This window comes from Suricata suricatta, chromosome 6 (assembly GCF_006229205.1).
Source record: "Suricata suricatta isolate VVHF042 chromosome 6, meerkat_22Aug2017_6uvM2_HiC, whole genome shotgun sequence".
NCBI lineage: Eukaryota > Metazoa > Chordata > Mammalia > Carnivora > Herpestidae > Suricata > Suricata suricatta.
Genome location: NC_043705.1, coordinates 103,740,759 through 103,767,145, shown reverse-complemented (window position 1 = coordinate 103,767,145; position 26,387 = coordinate 103,740,759). Strand labels below are relative to the sequence as shown.

At 44.5% G+C, this 26,387-nt stretch overlaps 1 protein-coding gene across 1 annotated transcript in view; it reads left to right on the top strand.

Annotated features, from left to right (window-relative positions):
• Window positions 1–26,387, top strand: part of GALNT10 (polypeptide N-acetylgalactosaminyltransferase 10) — a 210,783-nt gene that overhangs the window by 85,247 nt on the left and 99,149 nt on the right. The window contains exons 2-3 of the mRNA XM_029941255.1: window positions 5,863–5,965; window positions 8,457–8,595. Coding sequence (XP_029797115.1) covers window positions 5,863–5,965; window positions 8,457–8,595 — 242 coding nt within the window. The remainder of the gene's footprint in view (window positions 1–5,862; window positions 5,966–8,456; window positions 8,596–26,387) is intronic.

Here is a 26,387-nt window from a genome sequence, read left to right as displayed (position 1 = left end):
CTTTGTTTCTATTGCAGAATGCCATGCTTAACTAGGGACTTTCTTCTTTTCTGAAGAATCTCCACATGGGCCCCTGCCCGCCTGTAAATGAGGAGACTCTCTAAATCCCGTTATCAGCAGTGGCCACTTGCATCGGCTCAGGTGTTACATAGGTTGCTTCTGCCGGCTTACGGTTTTATTATTTGATTCCTGCCCTCTTCGGTTCCCCCAAATGTAGCTATCATGAGCACTGGATGATAAGCTTTCTCTAAAAATAATGTATTACTAGGCCCCCTTTACTGAGAAAGCCTGCTTATGCCAGACGCTGAGCTAGATGCTCTGTATTGATTAGCTCAGTTCATTCTCCCCAACAACCCACAGGTTATGGTTGTTTTATTAGTTTTCCCTAGTTATCAGTCAAGGAAATTGGGGTCCACTGACCCTGGAAGTGAAACCTAGGTTTTTCCACTTCTGGAGCTGGAATGCTCTGAGTCATTAAACTAGACTGCCTGCCCCATGGATGACCAGACGTTCAGTCATTCGGCTGTTACTTACTGAGGGCCTAAGATGGACCAGCTGTTGGCCTAGGAATGCACAGTGATGAACCAAAACAGGTGATGCCCCTGCCTTCAAGAGGCTCACAGTCTATCCCAGGGAGAGAACACCCAGATTGGGGCTGGCAAGCTATGGAATTTAAGGAAAATCTGTTCTATTCTGTTAGTCTTGGATTTCATGTCTGTAAATTGAGGCCGCTGGGTTTAGACACGTGGACTTTCCAGCTTTTTTGTGAATTAGAATCACTTGGGGATTGCGTTTAAAAACACATCAGGCACCTGGGTGGCTCATTTGGTTGAATGTCTAACTCTTTATTTTGGCTCAGGTCATGATCCCAGGGTTGTGGGATTGAGCCCCGCTTTGGGCTTTGTGCCAAGTGTGGAGCCTGCTCAAGATTCTCTCCCTCCCTCCCTCTCTTTCTCTCTCTCTCTCTCTCTTTTCTGTCTCTCTCTCTCTCTAAAGTAAATAAAAACCCATCTTGGCTTCCTCCTCCCAAGTACTTTGATATAATAGGTACAGGGTGGGTCCAGGAAATTATATCTATAATGAGACCCAGGTCTCCCAAAAACCACCCTTTGAGAGAGACTGACTGAGCTATAAGCCCCCAATTGACACACAAGATTTGTGTTGTCCTGCCTGGATCCCTAGTGCCTGGCACAGGATTGGTCTTGATAAATATTTGGTGAGAGTTCGGATGATCTATCTATGGGGTTTCCATGTATGGACCTCAGAGAGCCCTGAACCACTTGAAATTGACCACAAGGTTAGTGAATAGGATTAAAAGCACCCTCTGAGCACTGAAAACTCTGTGATTTAGGATTGAAACCTAAGTCTTCTCCTACCAAAAGCTCAGACCTATTAATTGTAAAGCAGTTAATAGCAAACTTTGAGTTCTTTATCAAGGTGATTTGATGAGAAAATGTCAATTTAAGTAGATTCTTAAAATTCTAAAGGAGTTGATATCCATGGTTTACGTGGAAATTCTGGAAGTGCTTGGGAGACATCCCATTTCTGTGATTTTCTCACGTCATCTCAATGTACCTTTTGGGTAGATAGTGCTGTCTCCATTTTCCAGGTGGGAGAATTAGGGTGTTTGTGGCTTCTGTACCTTGTCCAAGGTTACACTGCAAGGGCTCTCTTCACTGAAGACTAGCCTGGAAGACAGAGAACATGGTTCTTATTCTTCTTGCCTGCTTATGTGGCCTTATTGGGAAGCTTGGCCTCTTTGGGCATCAGCTTCCCCATGTGTAAGATGGGGGAGGAGTGGACTAATGATTCTGAGCATCTGCTTAGCTTGGATATATGAGGACCCTCTATAACTATGTGCTTAGACATGCAGAACTCCCTGTGTCTGTAGGCTCTGATATCCTATTTGTTTAGGGAGGTGGAGGGGCTAATGGGAACACCTGAACAGCATAGATCCTGTCCACAGAGCATTCCAGAGGGTCAAACATCATGTAAGCAAGGCAAGCAGGTGATAGAAGCTGAGGGTGAAACTCCCAGAATTTTGGAACCTTAACTCTCTACCCTGTCAGTTCAACAATTCACTGTTCATTCAGAGAACAAGATTCAAGGAGCCTACTTTCATGAGGTCACAACTGTGCCATTCAATCTCATGCCACATTTCCAGTGCCAAGGGAAGACCTTTATGAACAGATGGAGGAAACAGAGCCCTTCAGGGAATTTTAGACTCTTGAAATGTTTGTTCTTTAAGGGTCACTTGGCCCTTGCTACTCAAAGTGTCCTTTGTGAACCATCAGCATCACCTGGGAGCTTGTTAGATGTGCAGAGTCTCAGGCCCTGTATCAGAATCTGTGTTCAACAAGATCTCCTACCCCTGCCCTGGGATCCCACTGCACGTTAATTTTTTTTTTTTTTTTTGAGAGAGAGAGGGAGAAAGAGAATCCCATTTAGGCTCCACACTGTCAGCACAGAACCCAGTATGGGGCTCAATCTCATAAACTATGAGATCATGACCTGAGCTGAAATCGAGTTGGATGCTCAACTGACTGAGCCACCCAGGCACCCCTGCCAATTTACTTTTGAGAAGCACTAGCCCCCTCCCCCCCCCAAGCCTTGATTTCCCCTCTTTCACATCCTGATGACATCAAGCATCTTGTTCTTGGCCTCCTCTAATATCTTCCTCCTAGCTGGTCCTCTTTCCTCCTAGCACAATCCAACTTTTGGAGTTTCTTCTCTATCTGAAGCTAAGCCCTCACTCATTGAATAACCTCTGCCATTGTCATTCGTTCTACCCTTAGGACCTCAGAGAACAAGATGACTCCTATGTCCCCCATGGCTTCTCGTCTCCTAGTCCTCCTGCCACACAGTTTCTAGTTGCAGCATTGTTTATTGTATTCTATGCAATATTATATATTGTATATTGCAGCATATTGCAAACTCGCTGCAGCCAGACAAGCGACACACATGAGCGATGGGACCCTGGTGAAAAGCAGTAAGGAACGGTAGGGACTACAGCAAACTGGAGACACTTGCCTCACCTAAGCAGGGCAGCTCCTGTTGCTCAGTCTCATTGAGGAGCTGCAGGAACTCAGTCTGAACACTGACATGTCTTTTGAGTTTTCAAGAGAACCCAAAATCTTGATAGAACAATAGGAAATCTCTCTGCCCCCCATACTGGCAATTTAAAAAAAAAATGAAGCAAAATCAAAACCTCAAACGCCACCAGATTGTTTTTGCCAGCAACCGTACCTAAGGTTTTTGTGACCTTTGATGATAAATCTCTGTTCACTTGGATGCTAGAGCCCAGGTTTGGTCTGAGCAGCTCAGAGCAGGCAGGATTATGGCCTCTTATTCAAGGCCAGTAGTTCTTAAACTTAAGCATGCCTCAGGACCTCTTAAAGGACTTGTATGTGCGTGTGTGTGTGTTTAAATTTATTTATTTATTTTTGAGAGATACAGAGACAGCATGAGGGAGGGGCAGAGAAGAATCCCAAGCAGGCTCCATGTTGCCAGCACAGAGCATACTGCAGGGCTCAAACCCACGAAACCGTGCGATTGTGACCTGAAGTGAAATTAAGAGTCAGACGCTTAGCTGACTTAGCCACCCAGGCGCCCGAGAGGACTTTTTAAAACATAGATCTTAGGGCCTCAACCCCCAGAGTTCCTGACTCAGGAGGACTGGTGCAGGGCCCAAGAATCAATGTTTCTCGCAAGCTCCCAGTGCTGCTCACACTTTGAAAACCTCTTTAGATGTGCATCTTCCACTAAGGTAGTCTCAGTGTGCAGAGCCTCTTAGTAACACCAGTGAGCTGAGCAGTCAGCTGAAGTTCCCAGGCTTTGGGGAGCAGCAGAAGCAAAAGGGTTTGGGAGGGAGGGCTGGAGAAAAGATTGTTAAACACCCCTTGAGCCATCCCTTTTGACATCTCAGTGATGGAGTATTTCTTGGACAGGTGCCTGACCCATGCCAAGGCTCGGCTGCTCTGCAAAATAGGCCCTGATCAGTTTCCACATGTATTTGTTCATTTGTTGGGAGATTTGATTATCAGTGTGTTTTTAGCAGAGGACCTTTTTAAAATGAAATCCCACATGGAATCCCGGTACAGAAAACAGACAGATGCATTACTGGTGTGGTTCAAAGGGGGCCAAGCTCCTTGTCTCAGAACCCCACGTCCCAAAGCAGCTCCCAGTGTCTCCTGTGGAAACGTAGCTGCACGCAGTGGGAACTTGCTGAAGGGGCTGCCCGCGCAGCTTCTGTGTTTTGTGAGAGCCTCGAGAACTGTTCGCAGGCACGTGGCCTTTGTTTTCACAGTTTCCTTTCCCTCTCTGACCAACACGTCTGGCATGCTAACTTTAAGAATTTTCTTCTTGCAACTCAAAGAGGTCTGTAGGAGAGGGAATGCAAAGGACGGTTATTATCATTAAAGCTGATGTAAGGATATTGAGCCGTTGTGGAAAATCTGCTAACACGAGGATCAGCCAGAGACTTAAAAAATTGGCTTGGGGATGATTTTATCCTGGTGGCTTCTTGTTAGTGCTAATGTTGCAGCATGTCACATGCTGCGGGTCTTCGTAGCTAATTACATAGGAAATAGGACTGTTGGCTCCTGCATGCCACAGTGGCGAGAACAGGTCTGCAGGATTTTTACTGGGCAAGGTGATGTGGAAAGCCATTCTCATTTTCGTGAACACAGGAAGATATTTTAAACAGCCGTGCAGCGCAGTGTTACCTGGGGAAGGTTCTAACTGAGCCCCAGGGCCAAGTGTTTAGACTTGCCTGTTGGCATGGGGAAGCATCTGGTGCCCTCTGATGACCTCAGACAGTGGCATGCAATGCCTTTCATTAGGGAAACCGCTTCCTAATGGGCACACCGGTATGGGCTCATCTCCCAGACACAGTAAATGCTTCCAGAGCCTGGCCCCTGGGGGCTGCTCTCTTGTGGCTGCTGTATTTTCCCATTTTCTTTCCGCCATCCACTTGCTTGTTCATACACTCCACACACAATGGCCGAATGTTCACCCTCATTAGGACTGGGCTCTTCTGGGGACTGTAGCAGTGACCAAGACCTGGCCTCTGTCCCTGTGCTCCAGGCTCCTCAGGCCCAGCCCCGCTCTGCCACTCTCCACCATACCTGGAAGTCATGCCCTGCCTCTCATTTCTGCTAACCTGAAGCTTAGCCCAAATGCCTTCACGTCTGTGAAATTCTCTCCGGTTCTCCCAGGTGGACGTGAACTCCTGGGGCCCTTTCTCCAGGCCTCTAATCTAAGGCTCACTTACCTGCCTTGTCCAGTATGTAGCCATAAGCCACCTGTGGTTACTTAGCACCTGATAGAGTCTGAATTAAGATGAACACAAGTATAAAATACACACTGGATTTCAAACTCAGTTCCCCCCGCCTCAGTGATAATATTTTAGATAGAATATATTGGGTTAAATAAAATATATTACCAAACCCAATTCATCTGTTTTTTGTTTGTTTTTTCTTTTAGTGTGAATACTAGAAAATTTAAAGTTACACATGTGGCTCACATTTGTGGCTCACATTAGATTTCTGTTGGACAGGGCCACACTTACTGCTTTCTCCCTTGGGGGAAAGGAAGGTCTGTCCATCTGTTTTCTCTTCTGCCGGTTTGTGGTTCCAGGAGGGTAGACACTGTGTACCTGTCATCTTCTGACCTTTGCCCACCTGACTGGCATATGGCAGCACTAACAGAGGTATATTGAGGGAGTTAATAAACGAACAAAGGATGACAGACCATCAGTCAACACCAACAGCTCCCATAGATAGTGCAACTTCTGGGTCTCTATTATTAAATTTATTTCCCCTTTCCTTCTTTTTCACAGTTTCTATCTTCTTTTTTTTTAAGGGCCCCCACAATCAGCAGAAGAAGATATTTTTCCTGGGAGATGGGCAAAAGCTGAAGGATTGGCATGACCAAGAAGCCATCAGGAGAGACGCCCAGCGCCTAGGTATGGAGAGCAGTATTGCCCGCCAACAGGTCCTGTGAAGCCCGTGTGTGTGTGTGTGTGTGTGTGTGTGTGTGTGTGTGTGTGTGTGTGTTTAGTAGGTGTGTCTGCACCTCCTGTTGATTCCCTCTCCAGCAGTCAACTTCCTGAGGGACCCCCTCTTCACCTGTTAGCTGACCCCTTTCTCCACTCACCACCAGGTCCACAGCCTTCAGGAGTTGGCCCTGCTACCTTTATTGGGGGGGGGGTAGAAGACGTCTCCTCCTCACGAGATATTTTACCACTAGAATGAAGAGCGGTCACACATGACAAAAGCCAACATTTATTAAACACCTACCGGGAGCATGGAGGCCCACACTCTACACATTTTTCTCAGTGAAACCCCTAGTCGCCCTTTGTGGCCCATTTGATGAGACGGGACCCATAACTCAGAGATGCAGGGTAATCTGCTGGCAGTCACACAGTGAGAGTCAGGCTTGGGACTTGAACCTAGGTCTAGAGGTCAGAGTTGATCCCTTCCCAGCTCTGTAGCCATAAGACTGAATGGATTTAGCAGGCTTTAGCTCAAGTTTTCTTTGGCTAATTAGTCTTTGGAGCAGTTCTGGTTACACTGGGGAGTTGGGAAGGGTTGGGGGTGGTAGGGGGAGTATAAAGAAATTACATGGGAAGTCATCTCTAGAGAGCCTGGACTTAGGGGTCAGGAGGGCAACACCAATACCACTGACTGGGTGTTGTGGTGACAAGTGAAGTGATAGATTTGAAGCAACTTTACAATACTGGAAAGCACTGTAGAGATAGAGGGATTGGTATTTTATTCATTTTATCTTAGTTAAAGTTGCCACCACTATTGATTTTTTTTTAGATTACATTATGGAAAAAAAAAAAACCAAACCAGACTACAACAAGGCTCCAAATAGATCTGATGTAATAACCGATGGTCAGGGAAATCTAAAGACAGGACATGCATTGTTCTATAAGCCAGTGATTTAAAATGAAGTGGGGGTGGGTGTCACCTAAGCTGGGAAAGGAAACATTGGAAAAGAGATGATTCTCCAGGCAGATATACCAGAATTACTAGAATATTGCGCTAACTAGCAAGAAGAGAGTAAGCCGTGGAAACAGTATGAAGAATAATGATAACCAGCTTGTGCTGAGTGCTAACTCTGTGCCAGGAATCTGGCCTGGCATTATCTCCTTAGTCATTACGTTGGCCCTTCTTACCCCAGTTAGTACAAAGAGCAAACCCCTATCATTGAAAGGCTAATGGCATGCCCAGGGTGACAAAAGCTGGGAGTGGCAGGTTTGGGCCTCAAGCTGTCCTCTGCCAGACACGAGGGCCTGAGCCCTGAATCGCTCCCCCATACCCCCTCCTGAAACTTCCCTTCCCAGGGAAGATGCTTCTGGCTCTTTCTCTGCTTGCTGCATTTGTGTCCCTTGCGGAATCTGGCTGGGCACCAGGCAGCTGCATCTTCTCCTGGAGCATTACAAGATGGCGGCATCCTCTCTCTCATCTGGCTGGAACCACAAGGCTGTAGGCACAGCCCTTGGCCCCACCTCTCAGCTTGCACCTTCCTATTAAGCTGATGTTTGTGAACGTTTACTTTGCAAAGTAAATAGGATGTTGCTCAGACCACAGGCTCCAGAAGATGAGGTGATTTTTTAATGAGCTGTTTTTATGACCGTTTCTCTCCATTTGCAGATTCTTGGGCTGTTTTTGCAGGGGTTGGAGTGGACATTTGTACTCCCCATCTGCACCCTGAGAACCCAGAGAATAATTGCCTGAGGCATCAGGGTCTTTTTCCCCAAATGGATGTGCAGAGAAAGGACACCTAACACTTTATCCACACAAATCCATGACTCAAAGCAACATTTTCCAGACAATTCTGGCCTAGGCTGGACAGATCTTAATCATTTGCTGGCTTAAATGATCAAAGCATCTTTTATCATTTGTCACAATTTTTATTTGCGTATGAACTTTGCCTTGCCTAGAGAGTCATCCTCTTCCTGACTTAAATGTGTTCTATTGTTACAAATTCTGTCACGGATGCAACTTTACATTTGAAGTTCAGAGAGTTGGTGTGGCTGGCCCAAGGTTGGTCAGCTCATAAATAGACCCAGCCTCCTATCCCAGTGATAGGACCCCATGGTCAGGAGTGTTTGGAGCCCCTGGTGGAGTAGGGGAAGCATGGGCTTTGGAGCCCACACAGTTGCTTTTATAACCTTCTTGAGTCTCAGTTTATCCATCTGTAGAATGAGGGCTCGCAAGTCCATCCTCATGGCTTGCTGTGGGAATTACATGAGAACAAGTACCTGACATGGCCCTGGCTGAATAAATGCTCATCTCCCTCCCCTCTTTAAATGCCGCCTCATGAATTCTAGAGGTCCACCCTGTATCCAAAGATAAAGTTTTATCTCTGTAGCTTAACTATATTTTTCCACCCTTCTTCCCCCATCCCATTCAGTTAGCAACATTGACTTTGCTCTTTGCTCCTAGGAAATGGAGAACAAGGGAGACCTTACCCCATGACCGACGCTGAGAGAGTGGATCAGGCATACCGAGAAAATGGATTTAACATTTACGTCAGCGATAAAATCTCCCTGAATCGCTCTCTCCCTGATATTCGGCACCCAAAGTGAGTGTAACATCTCTCATCTTCTGGGATCTAAGCATTTTACCCATGGCTCTTGATGAGAATAAATGAAAGAAACAGGTACATAAAGTGGTGGTGGAGGAAATTCCCTCCTTGGTAGCCAGGGCCTCGGTGCAGAGGTTAATGTGACTGGATTCTCTTAGACTTAGCGGGAGTGTGGCGGAGGAATGAAAGACAGCCAGTCTCCTTCCCCTTTCCAGGCAGTGGGATTCATGCATCCTCTGCATTTCCCCTCTGTGCTCTGGCCCACGGGGAAGTTCAAAACTCAAGTTCAGACAGTTGTGGCAACAGTTTCAACCCTCATGCTCTTCGTGAGAAGATACGTTTTTATTTCTCTTTCTTTAAAAAAAAGGGGGGGGCTTTGTTTTAGTTGTCCTGTGCCCCTAGGTATTTGTGTCTTTTTTTTTTTTCCAAGTCTTTCTGAGACAGGACACATGGTAATGATGATAAAGAGGGTACCAATGGCACTAATATCCTTTAAACAGGTATCATGTGCAGGCACTCTGCTTGTCTTAAATATCATGACTCCTGTAAGGCCACAAGGTGACAAAGGAGCTGAGCCAGATCTCCAGCTCAACCAAAAACTGGACTCTGGACCTGAGGCTGCCCTGCCTCCCTGGACATCCTCAGTAGAGCTGTTGTGGTCTTGGTGAATTTCTGGTAGAGCAGGAGTGCCTAGAGTTGGTGTGCAGTAGAATCACCTGGAGGGATGTTAGAGCCCAGAATTTTCAGCCTCGCCCCCATAAACTGAATAGATGTGGGGGGACGGCCCAAGAACTTGCATTATAAACAAACTTCCATGTGATGCTGGTGCAGCTTATCTTGGGTTTACACTTTGGGAACCACCAAAGGTAGAATTGAAATGGGACTTCTACAGGAAGGCAGTACTGAGTGGCCCCAAAGCATTAAGTGTGTTGCTTAGGGGTTAAGAGATCAAGCCCAGGAAAAGACAGTAACAGCTAACATTTACTAAGTGCTTCCTGCATGCCAGGCATTGTTCCCAGCCAGTGGTTCTCAAGGCATGGTTCCCAGACCAGCCCAAAGTCATGGGCACCTCGCAGCTTATTAGACATGCAAATCCTCGGTTTCAGCTTAGATCTACTGCAGCAAAAGCTCTTGGGAGGCGCCCAGCCATCAGTGTTTTAACAAGCCCTCTGGGTCATTCTGATGATGAAAGCTGAAGTTTTAGAAGATATTCTGGGTACTTTAAGTGCTTACCCCACTCAGCCAAACCTTCCAAAAATGAATCCTCATTTTACAGATGAGGAATTGAGGCACACAAAGGCTAGGTAATTTGCATACGGTGGCACAGCTGGTAAGGGGAGCCAGCACTTGAATGCAGGAAGTCTGACGTAGCATCCGTAATCCATAAGGTCTTTGCACCTGTAAGAGCTGAGTTGGTAGAAAGCAGTGCAGGCATGCCTCGGAGATACTGCAGACTGTGCTCCAGACCTCCGCGATCAAGCAAGTCAAATGAATTTTTTGTTGTCCCCACGCATATAAAAGTGTTTACAGTATACTGTTTTCTGTTGACTGTACAATAGCATTATGTCTAAAAGGCAACGTACATACCTTAATTTAAAATATTGCTTAAAAATGCTAACCATCATCTGAGCTTTCAGTGGTGGAGGGTCTGTCTGGCCTCGATGTAGATGGCTGCTGACTGATCAGGGTGGTGGTTACTGAGGACCAGGTGGCTGTGGCAGTTTCCTAAAGTAAAACAATAAAGTTTGCTGTATTCATCAACTCTTCCGTGAAAGAAAGATTTCTCAATAGCATGCGATGCCATTTGATAGCATTTACCCACAAGAGGACTTCTTTCAAAATCAAAATCAATCGTCACAAACCTCACCACTGCTTCATCAACTCCATCTATGTGATGTTCCACATCCTTTGTTGTCATTTTTTTTTACATTTATTTATTTATGAGAAACAGAGAGTGACAGAGCCTAAACAGGGGAGGAACAGAGAGAGAAAGAGACACAAAATCTGAAGCAAGCTCCAGGCTCTAAGCTAATGGTCAGCACAGAGCCCAATGTGCGGCTCGAACCCACAAACTGTGAGATCATGACCTGAGCCAAAGTCGGACACCTAACTGACTGAGCCACCCAGGCGCCCCTGTTGTCATTTTAACAGTCTTCATAGCATCATCACCAGGAGTAGATTCCATCTTGAGAAAACATTGTCTTTGCTCATCCTTGAGAAGGAACTCCTCATCCATGATGGTTTTATTGTGAGATTGCAGCAATTCATGGATAATAATGAAATAGTTTGAAATATTGTGAGAATTACCAGTATGTGACCCACACGTGATGTGAGCAAATACTGTTGGGAAAATGGTGCCAACAGACTTGCTCAACACAGGGTCGCAGTATCTGCAAAGCACAGTAAAGTGAAGTGACCTAACCTGAGGTAGGCCTATAAGAAAGAATTAATCTTGGTAGCATGTTTGGGCTACTTACAAAATGCCTTCTGCCCCATTCTACCCTTTCAGTTCCCACAGCAATGCTTTCAGATTGGCCTTACTATCCTTATATCTACTTTGTCGATGAGGACATCTCACAGCTAGGAATCTGTACCCAAAAGGAATCTGGTGTTTATCCAGGATGGGCCTCATTCATGGCACCTGTTGCCGCTAGGGCAGGAATTGTGGGGCCTCGGAGCTCAGAGGGTTTGTCCATGGAGTTTGCAGTGTGTTTCATGGCCTTTACTGTCAAGCCCAAGATTTTTCATCTACGTCTGAGAATGTAGTTCAGATATTACTTATGTTGCTGGATTCAGAGCTGTGACCTGACTCTGAGGGTCAGAAACTCAATTTATGTGTTTAGCCCCTTGCAGAGTTGAGAATTCTGTACTAATTTCATCTGCCGGCCTTATGAAAGAAGTTCATCTGGGAACATTACACCCTCACCTCAGCTGCTGTTCTGTGGCTCGGTGGGCTCTCATCTCTGGCTGTGCCTGGGGTGGTTTTAAAGACATACAAGGGCCAGGGTCCCACCCCAGACTGCTGGAATCTGAATCTCTGGGGGTGTATCCTGGGTTGCAGTGTTTCCTAAAGCTTCAGGAAGTGAGTCTCGTTGATATAACCAGGGTTGAGAACTTCTGGTGTCAATCACGGAATATTTTTATGAGAGGGGGAAGCTAGGTGTGGATACAGCTTTCACCGCCCATTCATCTGTTGAGTCAGTAAATATATATGAATGGGCCTGACACCAGGAACACAGCAGTAAATGAGCCATGAGTGCTGCCTCGTGCAAGACGTGGGACAGATGGGCTAAGCAGGTCATTACACTGCAGACAAGGGTAGACTCAGGGTGCTTTGGAACTCCAGAGGATTCCCCCCCCACCCCCAGCACCGACCTTTGCAGGAAGATGCCACAAGTAGAAAAGTAGGCAAGAAGTGCACGGTCACAGACTGACTGATTAAAAGTCTCCCCGCTGGATGGAGGCCCTCAGGTTGGGGCCTGGCCCCCTTATCTCCAGTACACCCCTCTTTCCCAACAGCTCAGAAAAAGAAAGGTCTTCTTAATCTCGAAGTCCTGGGGCCCACAGACAAGTCTGTGGATAGAATTCAGGAGGCTCTCCAAACCTGGATGAGGAAAAACACTGCGTTTTTCTTTTCACTAACCACTAACTGAAACATGGTGCTCCTTTCCATTAATGACTGACTGTAGGCAACAAAGCACCTGTGAATTTGAAATCATTTACTTTTACATGACTTTACGGATATCTAGAAATGTCATGAATACCCATCACTACTTTGACGTAAATGAAGATAGTTTTTAGAACAGCCACTAGATCGTGTTGATTAATGTGTTAATTAGGAAAGACTTTTATTACTATATTTCAGATTTTTTAATTAGTTTGATAACTGTATACCTGTCCAATTGGTTTCCTTTATAACCTGATGTTTTATGCCTTATAAAAGCTGTTCTGAGAAGTGGCCATAGCCTCTCAGCTTAGCAGGGGGGTCCAGGTTATCAAGGTGACGAAGCACAGTTCTAGGTGCTGCATGTGACTTGAGCCGAAGGATGCCTCCAACGCCTCTGTTCCCAGCCCACCCTGCCAGCATCTAAGTCACCATGAAGGATGTCACTAAATCCAGTGCTCCTGACACTCCCTGCCCCCCTCTCCCGACCCCCCCCCCCAGCTTTTCAGAATCCCTAGTTGTGGAAGAGGACTTTCTGGAAATGAGTTGACAGATGTTTTGAAGAGCTATTCCTTTTCTTCCTGGGCTGGGGGAATGGGGTGGGGGGGGTGACTCTTCCCTGCAGACAGCGGAAATGCCTGAGATTAGAGCAGTGGACACACTCCCTCCCTCTTGTTTCTTTGAGCTGAAACAGCTTCTCCATCAGGAGCTGAGGTAATGTTTGCCGTTTACTTCTTCCAACTGAATTTTGGCAGCGTCGCAGCAGGAATGGGATCGAGGGCTGTTTGTGCCAGCTGTGTTTGCTTACCCCAGAAGCTGCACCAAGGACCATGGAGACAGAGAAGGGAAAGCAGGCCATCCGGCCTGACCTGCTGGGCTTGTGTATGGGAGGTGGCCAGCTGGCTCTGGGCGGGCCTGCCCCCTGCACTGCTTGCAGAGGGAGCAGGAACAGAGGTAGGCTGGCTGGTGCACCGCGCTTCCCCTGCTCCCTGGGAGGCTGGTTCGGCTGCTTGGCAACTGTACACGGAGGCCCCTCCAAGACACAGAGCTGATGACTGCAGCCCCGACTGCGGGAGTGGCTGGGGTCTGAAGCCTCCTGTGTGAACTTCTCTGGAAAAAGGGTCATTTTCTCCCACGCAGAGATCATCCATCTGAAAGCAGCCAGAGAACATTCATGGTAGGAAGGAAAACCATCTCCAATCCTGACCTGCTTTCTCCAGTCCCTGGTTTAGTGTTCAGCAATGAATGGACCTGAATGGAATCTTTGTTGCAATAAAAGGCCCAAATCTACCAGATTCCTTTTTGTGAAATTAACTCTGTTGATTTGTGGTGTGTGCTGAATTTCCTCAGAAGAACTTAGAAGTTCATATTATTATAATAGGCCAGTGTTCTATTGATCACCTTTACATCTCCCAACAGGTTACAAAAGCAACCAGGCAGGCAATTACAGCCTATGAGTTTTGACACACATTTATTAAATATATACTCTGGAAGGAAACACAGGTTGCCAGAACAAGTTTAAATGAACCACATTTATAGCACTAATTGTAATGATAATAATAGTGCCCCGAATATGAATGTACACACAGACATACAAAAATGCCAAGACAGAGTAACAAGACCCTCTCCTGCCTGAAATAACAACAACTAAAGACAAATCCTGGGGAGCAATGGTTTATAAGACATTGGACATCAGTCAGTGACAATCCTTAAGAGATGGGAAGCAAATGAGGTGAGCCCCACAGGTTCCCCCACTTTTGTCTCAAGAGAGTTTCCAGGCCGTGATATAGGGAGGGGCCCAAGTAGAGCCCAGAGGACTTCCTGAGTCTAGGAGAGGAAGTGAGATTTCAAGGAGACCTAAGAGGCCAGAGTTCAGGCCCTTAATGAGGAAGATACTAACCAAAACCAACCCAGGAGCATATGGGTGGCTCATTCAGTTAAGTGTCCCACTCTTGGCTTTGGCTCAGGTCATGATCTCCTAGTTTGTGGTTCGAGCCCCATGTCAGCCTCCACAGGGATGGTACAGAGCCTGTTTGGGATTCTCTCTCTCCCTCCCTCTCTCTCTCTCTACCCCTCTCCCACTTGCACTCTCTCTGTCTCTCTCAAAATAAATAAACTTTAAAAATAATAACAATAGCCCAGAGTTAACACAAATTTTAGAATTAGCAGAGGACACTAAAACAGTTATTGTAACTATATGTTTCAAATATTTAGACACGTGGACAATATAAAAAGACCCAAACTGAACTTCTAGAAATGAAACTAACCGTGTCTGCAATGAAAACTAGTGTCTGGCATGAATGGCAGCTTAGATATTGCAGGGGTGGGGGGTAAAACTGAAGAGTGGGAAAAGAAACTAGTCACAATAAAATACAGAGGAAGAATTTTTCAAAATGGACAGGACATTAGTGAACTGTGGGACAACGTTAAGCAATCAAATGTCCATGTAATTGGAGTCTATGAAAGGGAAGAGGAAAATAATGGCTAAAAGTTTTCCAAGTTGAATGACAACTATAAAACCACAAATCCAAGAAGCACAATGAAACTCAATCTTAAGAAACATGAGTAAAACGACACTACTGTAAATCATAATCAAATTGCTACAAACCAGTGATGAAGACAACGTTTTAAAGGAGGTAGAGAAATAAAACCTAAAGGACTGAAGACAAGGATGACAGAATTCTCAGTGGACATGAAAGAGGCAAGAGCATGGTGTGACAACATCTTTAAGGTATTACAAGTAAAAACTTTGCCAACCTGTAATTCTACACCCAGTGAAAATATCTTTCAAAAATAAAGGCAAAATAGAGACTTGTCAGATACTGAAAGAATTTATCACAGCAGTTATGTACTGTAAGAAATGTTAAAGGAAGTCCTTTAGGGGAAAAAATATGGTGACAGGTGGAAATAGGGATCTTCATTTACAAAGAATGAAGATCACTGGAAATGGTAACTATGTAGATAGATATACACTATTTCTTATTGTTTAAATCTTTTTAAAAGGTATCTGACAGTATGACAAAAATAATAATATATTATTCAGTTTAAACCTATGTAAGGTATGCATGTATGCCAACATAAAGGTCAGAGAGGAGAAATGATAATATACTACTATAAGATTTTCATACTACTTGTGAAGTGATATAGTATCATTTGAAGGTATACAGTTAAAATGTGTCCTATAAGTCGTGAAACAAGCACTAAAATATAAAGCAAAGAGATATAGCATAAGCCAACAAGGGAGATAAAGTGGAATAATGAAAAATATTCAGTTAATCCAAAAGAAGGCAGAAAAGAGAGAAAAGGGAACTGAGATCAGAAAGGACAAATAGGAAGCAAATACCAAAATGATGGACTTTAACCTAACCATATCAATAATCACATTAATGTAAATGCACTGATTGTTTCAGTTAAAAGGCAGAATTCTCTGCCTTTTACCCAATTAGATGAAAAAACAAGAGTCAACTATATGCTGCCTGCAAAAAAACACACTTTAAATATAAAGGTACAGATGACAGTAAAAAGATAGGAAAAATCTACCACGCTAACACTAATCAAAAGGAAACTCTGGTGGCTGTATTAATATCAGTTTAAGTAGAATTCAAAACAACATCAGAGATAAAGAAGGTAGTTTAATAATTTAATAAAGGGATCCTTCATTAAGAGAACATAGCAACTGGGGCACTGGGGTGTTTCCGTCTTTTAAGTGTCTGACTTTGGCTCAGGTCATGATCTCTCAGTTCGTGGGTTCAAGTTCCACATCAGCTCTGTGCTGACAGCTGACAGCTCAGAGCGTGGAACCTGTTTCATATTCTGTGTCTCCCTCCCTCTCTCCCTCTCCCCCACTTGCGTGTGCTCTCTCTCTCTCTCAAAAGTAAACATTTTAAAAAAGCGAGAGAAAATATAGCAGCCCTAAATATTTATGTACTTCATAAGAGAGCTTCAAAATACATGAAGCAAAAACTCATGGAACTACAAAGAGCAATAGCTACAATTATGAGATTTAACACTTTTCTCTCAAAAATTGGTAGAACAAGTCGACAGAAAATCAGCAAGGATATATAGTAGACTTGAACAGCGTCAGCAGCCCCCATGACCCAATTGACATTTATAGAACTCTCTACCCAGTGACAGCAGAATGTACATTCTTTTCAAGTACATGCAGACCATTTACCAGGATCATATTCTGGGTTGGAAAACAAGTCTCCATAAATTTAAAAGGATTCAAGTGATACAAAGTATGTTTTCTGACCACAGTGGAATTAAATTTAGGAACCAATAACAGAACAGTCTCTTAACATTTCCAAATGTCTGGAAACTGTGTAACTCATGTATGAATAACAGATGGGTCAAAGAAGAAATCAAAAGGAAAATTAGAACTTAATGGTAGTGAAGACAACATATCAGAATTTGTGGGATGTCCCTAAAACAGTACTTACAGAGAAGTTTGCAACATTAAATGCTTATATTTGAAAAGAAAAATCGTGTCAAATTGATGACATCAGCTTCTACTTTAAGAAACCTGAAAAATAAGAACAAGTTAATCCAAAATAAACAGAAGAAAGGAAATTTTAAAAAGATCAAAGCAGAGATCAATGAAGCAGAAAACAGAAAAACAATAGGAAAAAAATCAATGAAACCAAAAGCTGACACTTTGAGACGGTCAATCTAATGGATTAACTTCTAACCAGACGGATAAAGAGAAAGAGAGAGAAGACACAAATTACCAATATCAGAAATGAGAGAGGTGCTGTAAACTACAGAGTCTGTAATTCTTAGGAGAATTATAAAGGAATGTTCTGAACAACCTTATGCCTGTAACTTCAGCAACTTAGTTGAAACGATAAATTCCTTGAAAGGTACAAAGTACCAAAGCTCACTCAAAAAGAAATAATTAACCAGAATAGTCATATCTATCAAAGAAATTGATATTATAATTAAGAAGTTCCCTACAAAGAAAACTTTAAGCCCAGATGGGTTAATTGGTGAATTCTACACACGCACACACACACGCACACGCACACGCACACACACACAATTAATACAAACAACTCTTCTACACCAGTTCTTCCAAAAAATTAAAGAGAATAGAGTACTTTCCAACACAGTGTGAACTCAGCATTACCCTGATACCAAAGCAAACCAAAGATATTGCAAGAAAATTAGATCATAGACCAGCATCCCTCACAAACAGATTGGACAGGTGTTGTTATTGTCATCATTGTTGTTATCACCTTTGTTCAGATTAGCAAATAGAAGAATCAAAATGGGGGAAGAAAAGTGACCTGTGGCAAAAGTCACACAGGTACACCCTGACTTATATCTAGAGTCCAGTTGGAAATAGATGTGTAGTCGTGGTTTGCCAGCCATTGCAGTATCCAAAACACCGAGGAAAAGAGGTAGGAAATCAGGAAGAGGGAGAGCCCTGAGGAGGAAATGACCCCATGAACCCAGGAGAGCTGGCAGTGCTGAGGTCCTATTCAGAGACAACCACCTTCCCCTCATGGTCCTGTGGCCTTGATGATGCTGAGGGCTGAGGAACCAGGAAAGCCTGATGTTTATAAATACCCCCCGAATGTTCTCATATGGTGATGTAAACCTGAGCAAGCAAGGCAGGGGTGTAACCTGCCCCCTGCATGGGCACCTCATGGATGTACCAGTAGCTAATTAAATCAGGAACTTAACCCAAAGTAACTATGTGTATATTAGGGGGCTTCTTTCCCAATCCTCAAACCCCCCACTCTGTAGCCCACCTAAAATATAGCTAGCCCCTACTCATTTATTCTAAAATGATCAAGTGTTAGTCCCTACGTTAAGGAAATCTCAAGCCTATCAGTCACTGGGAACTGTCTCTGGGAGTCATTAGTTCATTCATTCATTCATTCAGCAAATATTTATCATGTGCCTACCATGTTTGCTTATTGTATAGGCTAGTCCCTGGGGAAACAGCCAAAATTTCCTTTTTTCCTGGTGTTTACATTCCACTGGGTGGAGGAGGTCATAAACAAATGCATTATTTTTTCAGATGGTGATAAATGATATAAGGAACATAAGGAATCAGAGTAAAGGGTAGAGAAAGTAATAGGAATGGGATGGCTTTTATTTCAATTGGTAGTGAGAAGACTCTTCTAATAAGATGACATATGAACAGAGATATGTACGTCTAATAGGGCAGTTGACTGGGAGAAGAGTCCTGCAGGCAGAAGAAACAACAAGTGCAAAGGCCCCGGGGTCATCATGCTTGTCTTCTGGAGCCCAGTGAGCCAGGAGGAAAGTGATGAGAAGCAAGCCTGCAGAGATGTCAGGGCCATGGTGGGGATTTGGCTTTTCCAAAGGGAATAAGATGGGAAGCTCTGGAGAGTTTTGAGCACTGAGCGACATATCTGATTTTCATTTTCAAAGGATCACATCAGTTGCTCTGTTAAGCATAGACTGTAGGCAGCCAAGAGCCGCTGAGGGAAGCCAGTTAGGAGTTTATTACAGCCAGGCGGGCAAAGGGGAAGACAGTGACTCAGACCACCATGGCAGAGAAGGAGCACAGAAGCAGTGGCCGCATTCTAGAAATATTTTGAAGGTGGAGATGATTGGGATTTACTTATAGACAATATAGATATGAAAAAAAGAGAGAGAGACAGAGAGAGAGGAGACTGAGACAATGTGAGGTTTTTTTTTTGCCAGAGCAACTGTGAAGATGGAGTTGCCATTTATAAAAGCAAAGGCTTTGGGAAAAGTGGATTTGGGGAAAAATCAAGATTTTTATTTCAGTCAACTTTAAGACATTCTTAAATATCCAAGTGACAAGGTCAAGTAGGCAGTTTAATAAATGGTGCCATTTATGTTATGAAAAATGGAAATGGTGACGGGATCCTTCTTGAGTTGCTATGTTTTTATTGTGGTTTTAATTAACTTGCTTTCCTTGAATAGCAGGAAGGGCCTGAGGCATCATGGATAGTGAATCTCAAAGTGATCCAAGATCAGCTGTGGTCTGCGGTGCGGTGTGTGGGACAACGAGTCTGTGTGCACGTTTGGGTCCCGGCAGGGGCCGTGCCACCCCCTCCCACCTGTGCAGTGGGAGTGAATGGCTGGAGTCCGCACGCCCCTCTCCCACCTGTCACGGTGCAGAGAGGTTTGTCAGACCCCCTGTAGAACAGTGACAGGCTTGGAAGACATATTTAGTAAGTATTAGCAGTTTTTACCCTGTTTACCATGATTCGTGTGCTGGAGTAAGCTTGCTTGACACTTCTGTAATGGAGTACTTCAGTATAAGATGAGCACCCGCGAGCTGCTCAGGCTGGGAGGGGTGAAGACTCCCCAGCTGGGCAGCTGGTAGCAAGGCGGTTGTGTAGGAGGGGGCAGGAGGTGGAGAGAAGGGCTGTTGTCTGAGTGATTTGTGAGCTGGGACAGGGAAAATCCAGATTTCTTTGGGAGCTTCACTGATTTTTCAGGAGGCTCAAATCAGTTCTCCTCTGAAATTAAACGACTCCCTTCTGAACAGTGGTATTTCTTTCAAGATAACAGTTACTGATCCATCAGACCTAACATTGGAATGTAAAGGTGCTCATATGCCTTACAATAAAATGGCAGCCAATAAAATCTCTCAAAATGACTTCTTTTCTGTAATTAAAAAAAAAAAGATTTCAGTGAATTCAGCCCTTGGGTTAAAATTACAGAGATAAATGGCTTGTAAGCAAATATGGCTGCTGTCAACCAAAAATCAAAACGGGCACATATATCCCCTACAACTTACACTGGGCAAAAACTGCTTGACATCCACATGAGCTGATGTGTGGTTTGTGTTCTTTTATCATTTCTGCAGACAAATGCATTTTCCAGGTCTTCTAGAAATGGATGCTATGTTCTCCATGAATAGTAACAATGTCTCCCATTTATCAGGTGCTTGTGTGCCAAGCATGGAGCTGAGCACTTTATCAGCATGCCTCGTTTTACTTCTTCCCGCATTGAGGTCTTGTGTGATCATATGTTTTTCCTTTAGGTTTCAGCATTGTCTTCTCATTTACAAAAACACTATTATAACTGTGATTCCAGCCTCTCTGAAATAGTTTGTTTCTCATGGGGATCACTAGCTCCATCTTGCAGACACACAAACTGAACCTCAGCTGAGCGCAGCCACTAGAAAGCAGAGAAGACTCCAACCTGGATCCAAGTGTATGCTCTTTCTGCGGCCTCACACACAGACTGAGACCCATTCCTCACAGAGGAGGAGACAGTATTTAAATTTGAATCTTCTGTGCGTCAAGGTTCTCGGAGCAGGCATAGCGAGCAGGATTGGCTAGATAAATATAAATAGACACAAGCAGAAGACTACTCAGGTTGCATTTCACTTACCATGCTGAAGGTAAATACATGTTTGTCCGGGAGCAGACAAATAACACTCAGTAAAATTGGTTACAGAGATGAGTTTGATTTCTAAGTGATGTTGGCCTTGAAAGGGTTTAAGGAAAAGGAGAAAGATGACTGAGAGATAGCGGGAATTGTCCGTCCTCTCCCTTCATTAAGGTGGCATCCCGGGGCAGTGTGGCCGAGAGACAGCAGAGGGGGCCGTTGAGGGGTTGTGTTACGTAGATTAGGACGTCATTCACTCCTGCGTGTAAACTTCTTGCTCCACACCTTATTTGGTAGAGGGGAAGAAATCAATAGTCCCCCTCCGCCCCCCACCTCCAATCTTAAATTTGCCTAGGTAGTGAAAGCAAACAGTTTAGCCCTCTGTGGTTGTTTTTTTGTTTGTTTGTTTGTTTATGTAACATATACAGACATACAAAGGGGTTTGGTTTTGGTTGTGTGTTTTTTTTTTTTTACAAAATTCTGAGTGTACTATATATATTTTATTCTACAAGTAGCTTTTTTCAATAAGTTTATTTATTTTGAGAGGGGGAGGGGAGAGAGAACAAGTGGGAAAGGGACAGAGAGAGAGGGAGAGAGAGGATCCCAAGCAGGCTCCAAACTTTCAGCATAGAGCCTGACACAAGGCTTGAACTCAAACCATGAGATCATGACCTGAGCTAACGTCAAGTCAGACGTTTAACCCACTGAGCCATCCAGGTGCCCCTCTACAAGTAGCTTTTTTTTACTTATGATATTGTGGTCATGTTTCCAGGACATTTCTAACAGCTATGTAATATTCCACAAGAATCTAACCCACTCAGCCCTTGCTCCGTCGATGGCCATACCAGTGGTTTTCCAGTTGTTTCTGGACACAGAGTGGCAACAACAATTTTGAACACATAGCATTACAATGTTGTTTCTTTTTTTCTTTTTTCCTCTTTCATGAGTCATCAAGAATCTTGATATTAAAGCCCATTTCCTGTTAACAATGTTTCCCTGACAATTGGCATTTAACTGGGATCTGAAGTGTAGTCCTTCTGGTGGTTATTTCATGCCGATCGTTCAGGCTCCTTGACATGCCCCATTGATTAGCCAGAGCTCTTCCTTGCTGTTGGCCTGGGTTTAAAGTGTGAGCAGTGGAGTGTGTTGCGTGTTACATCTGTGGGAGGACCCCCTTTTATCATGTGGGACAGCTGTGTAAAGAAACTGTTGGATTTTGCTGTGTGCTTTAAAAATTTTTTGTTGTTGTTTTTACAACTGTCTTTAAACTAGATATGATCTGAACCAAGAGTTTTCCAAAATGTGAGTTTAAAAGGGAAGGAAAAGATAGCACAAACCAAGATCCCTTAAATACTGCTTGTATCTGAAGTCTGGCGTGGGTCATGGGGTGTAACACTGGTGACGAACAGATAGTGCAGGGTGCATAATTAATAATAACAAGCCTTTGTGATCCTCGTTGCTGTCCACTGAGAGGAGGGAAGAGCCAGTAGGTGGATCTGGCTTTTAGCAAAGCCTCCCCTGAATGGAAAAGGACCTTCATAAAGATGTCAGCCTTGGCACATGTTGTCACACTAATCTTCCGACTCCTATAATTCCAGCCAGACTGTGGAAGAGAAAGCCAGCACCTGTCCTATCCCCCAGAGAGGTGTAGAGAAGGGCTGGGAGCCAAGCCCCAGCCAAGGAGAGAGGCTTGCTGAAGGGATGTGTCAGGAGAGGCCCCAGATCTGCATCTGGAGGGAGGATAGGGGAGGCAGGAGCTCTTCACACTCTGCCCACTAAGTCCCAGTTTCTTCCTTTTGTTCCAGAGCCTGGAGCTATTTATAACTTCCTCTTAGCTTCTTGGTAGCTCCAGAGACCATTGGACATAGTCTTACTGAGAATGTTTTATTATAAGGAACTATCCTTTATGCAAAACAGAGAGGGAAGAACAGCAGAATACTGAACTTAAACCATTTGCTGGAAAATGACCTACACTGTGGCTTCTTGATGATGGAAACTCACATTTATGAGCCAGATGCTGTACCAGGTGTATTCACATAAGGTATCTCTTTCATTCCTTGTGGCAGCCTCAAGAGGAAGGAATTCTATCTCCATTTTACCCAAGTGGAAACTGGACTTAGGGAGGCTGTGACCTTCCCAAGGTGACCCAGTGCTAAATGACATCTATGGGACTTGGACCCAGATCTGATGGTCTCCAGCCCACACCATGTCCCTCCCCACACCTGCAGTTGCCACTTGGGGCAGTACCCTTTCTCAAGGCCCACTCTTTGAGATACGGGTATGTCACCTCACTCTGTGACTCTGGGAAGGCCCCTCCCCATTCTGGGCCTCCATCTCCTCATCTACAAAGTATAGAGTGCAAACAAGGTGACCTTCAGGTCCTTCCAGCCTTCGTAATTCAGTGATTCGCATTGGCTTTTCACGTGGAAGCTGTGCATATGGCTTGGAAATAGTAGTTGGCCTTCTTCCGCAACCCAAAGAGATCCTGGCTTCTGCCACCCCCAAGACACACAAACCAACTCCCAAAGGCCCATCTGGTCAGTGGAAAGCTCGAAATTGTCATCTGTTTGGCGGAGGAGGGTGTATGGATTCAGCTCCCATGAGAAAGTGCTAAAATGGTACACCCATTTCTAGAAGAAGATTGTTTATCTAAGAGTACAAACACTGGGAGGTTTCAAACAACAGAGTCACTCCACAAGGAGTTTTTCAAATGATCATTCCCTTAAAACACACACACACACACACACACACACACACCCCACTCATCCTTATATTCACTGAAGAACAATTTGCTGTAGCGTACAGAGCACGGTGGTGGTGCAACACCATGAGCTGCAGATACACCGATTGCTCATGACGCAGTGTTGGCTCAGCTGGCATGCCGTTGATAGAGCATCGCTGATCATGTGAAACAATACAGTATGCCCAACAGCCTCGCCTTTCCATGACCTGGAAGTCCAGATTTCCATATTAGTGTCATTTCTAGAGTTTAGAAATCTTAATTCCATAAGAATCCATCCTTTTCAAAATCCATCCTTTTCAGCTCAAGTACAACTTTTGGATGCTTGTTTTTGTTTTTCTTTCCTGAGAATGGACTTAGGAATAGGATTGACTCCTTGGCCACAAGGTTACTTTAACCAATGGGCCATTCCCCCAGCAAGGAGGTAGAGGCATTCAAGGCAAAGGGGAATGTAGCGAGTTGGAATGTGGGGAAAAGCCAGCGAGGCTTTCCAGAGGGGGAGGTGGAATCGTGGCATAGATTGTCTTATGCCTTCCTCACCAGTAGAAATTTCTGGATTCCATCATTACGAGGCTTTAGCTCTTCTCTATATAGTTCTGTGTCGGCTTCCCTCATTAACTCTGAGACTCCTTTTCCATACATCAAGGTATATCCCCAAGAAAGAGAAAGAGAATTTGATTGGCCTGGTGCCCCCTATTTAGGCATATTTCTTGCTAGGGCCATTGACCACTGGTAAGTTGATAGATTGGCTGCCCTTGGGCCAGGCCTCTGCTTCTGCCCCAGGCACCATGATGGCCAGGGAAGGTGTGGTCATGGGACCCACTCAGGACTCTTTTCCTTTCTCAGCCTTCCTCAGGCATGGCCAAGGCAGGCACCATGATTGACCATCAGCACAGATGTTTCTTTTCAGACAAAGATGGCACTTGATGCACCTTTATGTTTACAGAGCACCAAGATGTTCCTATCCTGTTCACTTCTCAGCTCATACCAGTAAGTCCATTTTTAAAAAGGAGGAAACTGAGGCTTATACAGGTTTGGTAACTTGCCCAAGGTTATTCAACTAATAGTTGGTCTTTTCGGCTCCACATCCATACAAACTACTTCGGATAAATGTGAACATTGAATGGACATCAGCAAGCATATTGAAAACATCCACATTCCTCCTAGTGGTAGCTTATATGATGAAGTTCAGCATAACCCCCAGAGACACATCTCTATGCAGTGTGGTCCAGCCACCCACAGAGATGCCAAGCCCAGGGGCAGCACTTGGAACAAGATGGCAGACACCAGCTCCTTGAAACTATGTATGATTCAGATTTATTCTTTACATCTAGTGTTTTCAGAGGCTTTCTTTTTTGTGTTTTAACTAAACTGAAGAGCCTGCACCAGGTCCCATTCTAACACCCACTGGCCTTGTGGTCTGGGACCTCCATGCAGCCTCTGTAAGCATCACCTCCGTACTTACTAAACAAAAGGGTTGGACGAGGCCCTTCCAACTCCAGTTCAACCCAGGACCATTAATCACCTCCTCTCTGTTGGCAAGACGCAGGACTGGACGGGAGGATACACCACTCCTAATGCCTTCATGCTTTGTCTTTCTAGGCTATTTTCATTCTGCTCTCCCCTCACAGCCATATGCAGGGAAGTAGGAAAAATTATCATAGTTTATTACTGCTTACTTATTTTTCTGCCTCCCATTCAACACTGTATCCCCTAGAGACAATCACTTGTTCCTCACCGGTGTAAACCCAGGCATAGCAGAGTGTCTGTCACATACTAGGTGCTCAGTAAACATTTCTTGAAAACATGCATGGTTGAGGAAGTGAACAAATGAGAACATTTTGATCCAGGAGTTGGCTAAAGCCTGGGGTACCAAGAATGGGATTAATGTCTACCAGAGCAAAACTCTTATTTAAGCCTTACCAAAGTCCTAGGTCTTTCTCTGGAATATCCATCCCTGAGTCCAAGAGAATTGAAACCAGGAGCATTCTCTTTGCTGTGACTTCTCTTCCACATTTACCCATCTCCAAGGACAGAGCTGGCTACTTCCTCCACGTGGCTGTTCTAAGTGTGCGGTCTTAGTTATGACATTCTCATGGTATTACCACCCCATGTCATAGATAAGAAACTGATGCTGAGTGGGGATGGAAACCTACCCTAGGGTCTCACAGCTGCAGAGTGTCAGAATCAGGACTTGAAGCCGGGTCTAAAGCACTTTTGCTCCCTTAGGCACGTACAACATCAGATTTATTCAATTGACTTGCATTTCAGTTTGGTCTGTGGATGGCGTCTTGTGCAAGGGAATTAAATGTCTCTCATAATACCCTTCAAAATGATTGGATTGTTCTACTCAAAGTTGACTTGGAGAGATTTTTGAAAGTCTTCCCTTTGATTTTGGCTTCTTTTCTTTTATATTCTAGTGCTGCAGCATTAAGCCCTGAGGGTGCATCTTAAGGGCCAGTTATTAGATTTGTCTTTTGCCCTAAGAGCTCAGAATCCTTTAGGGATATTAAATTGGAGGCTGCCCAGTCACAGATAGGCTCAGTTATCTCCTGGTGGTCCCACTGCCTCCCACCCTTTCCACAGCTCTCGGCCCAGGCCCTTTCTCTCAGTCAGTGATGAGCAGTGATGAATTCTGCAGCAGGAGACAGAGGCTACCCCCTTCAGATCAGAGGTGACTCCTGGAGAACCATTTCTGCCTCTGTCCTTCACAAACCATCATTAGGTCCAAAACAGATTCTTTTGACTCAAAGGGCTTAGAGATGATCCAGTTAAAAGAGCAAGGATTCTTTGAGTGATGAGCGATGGAGACTCACCTCAGACTGACTTAAGAAAATGTGTTGACTCACGTCACTAGAAAGGTCAGGTGCAGAGATTGGCTTCATCTCTAGCTGGGTCTGAATCCCTAAATGATGTCAGTAGGAACCTCTCTCCAGCTCTTGGTTTTGTTTTCTATTCTGTTGAATTCAGTTTAAGACAGGGAACACATGTGGGGCCCCCAGGCAGACCAGATTTCTCTCCTCCCGGGTTCAGTTTCAGCAG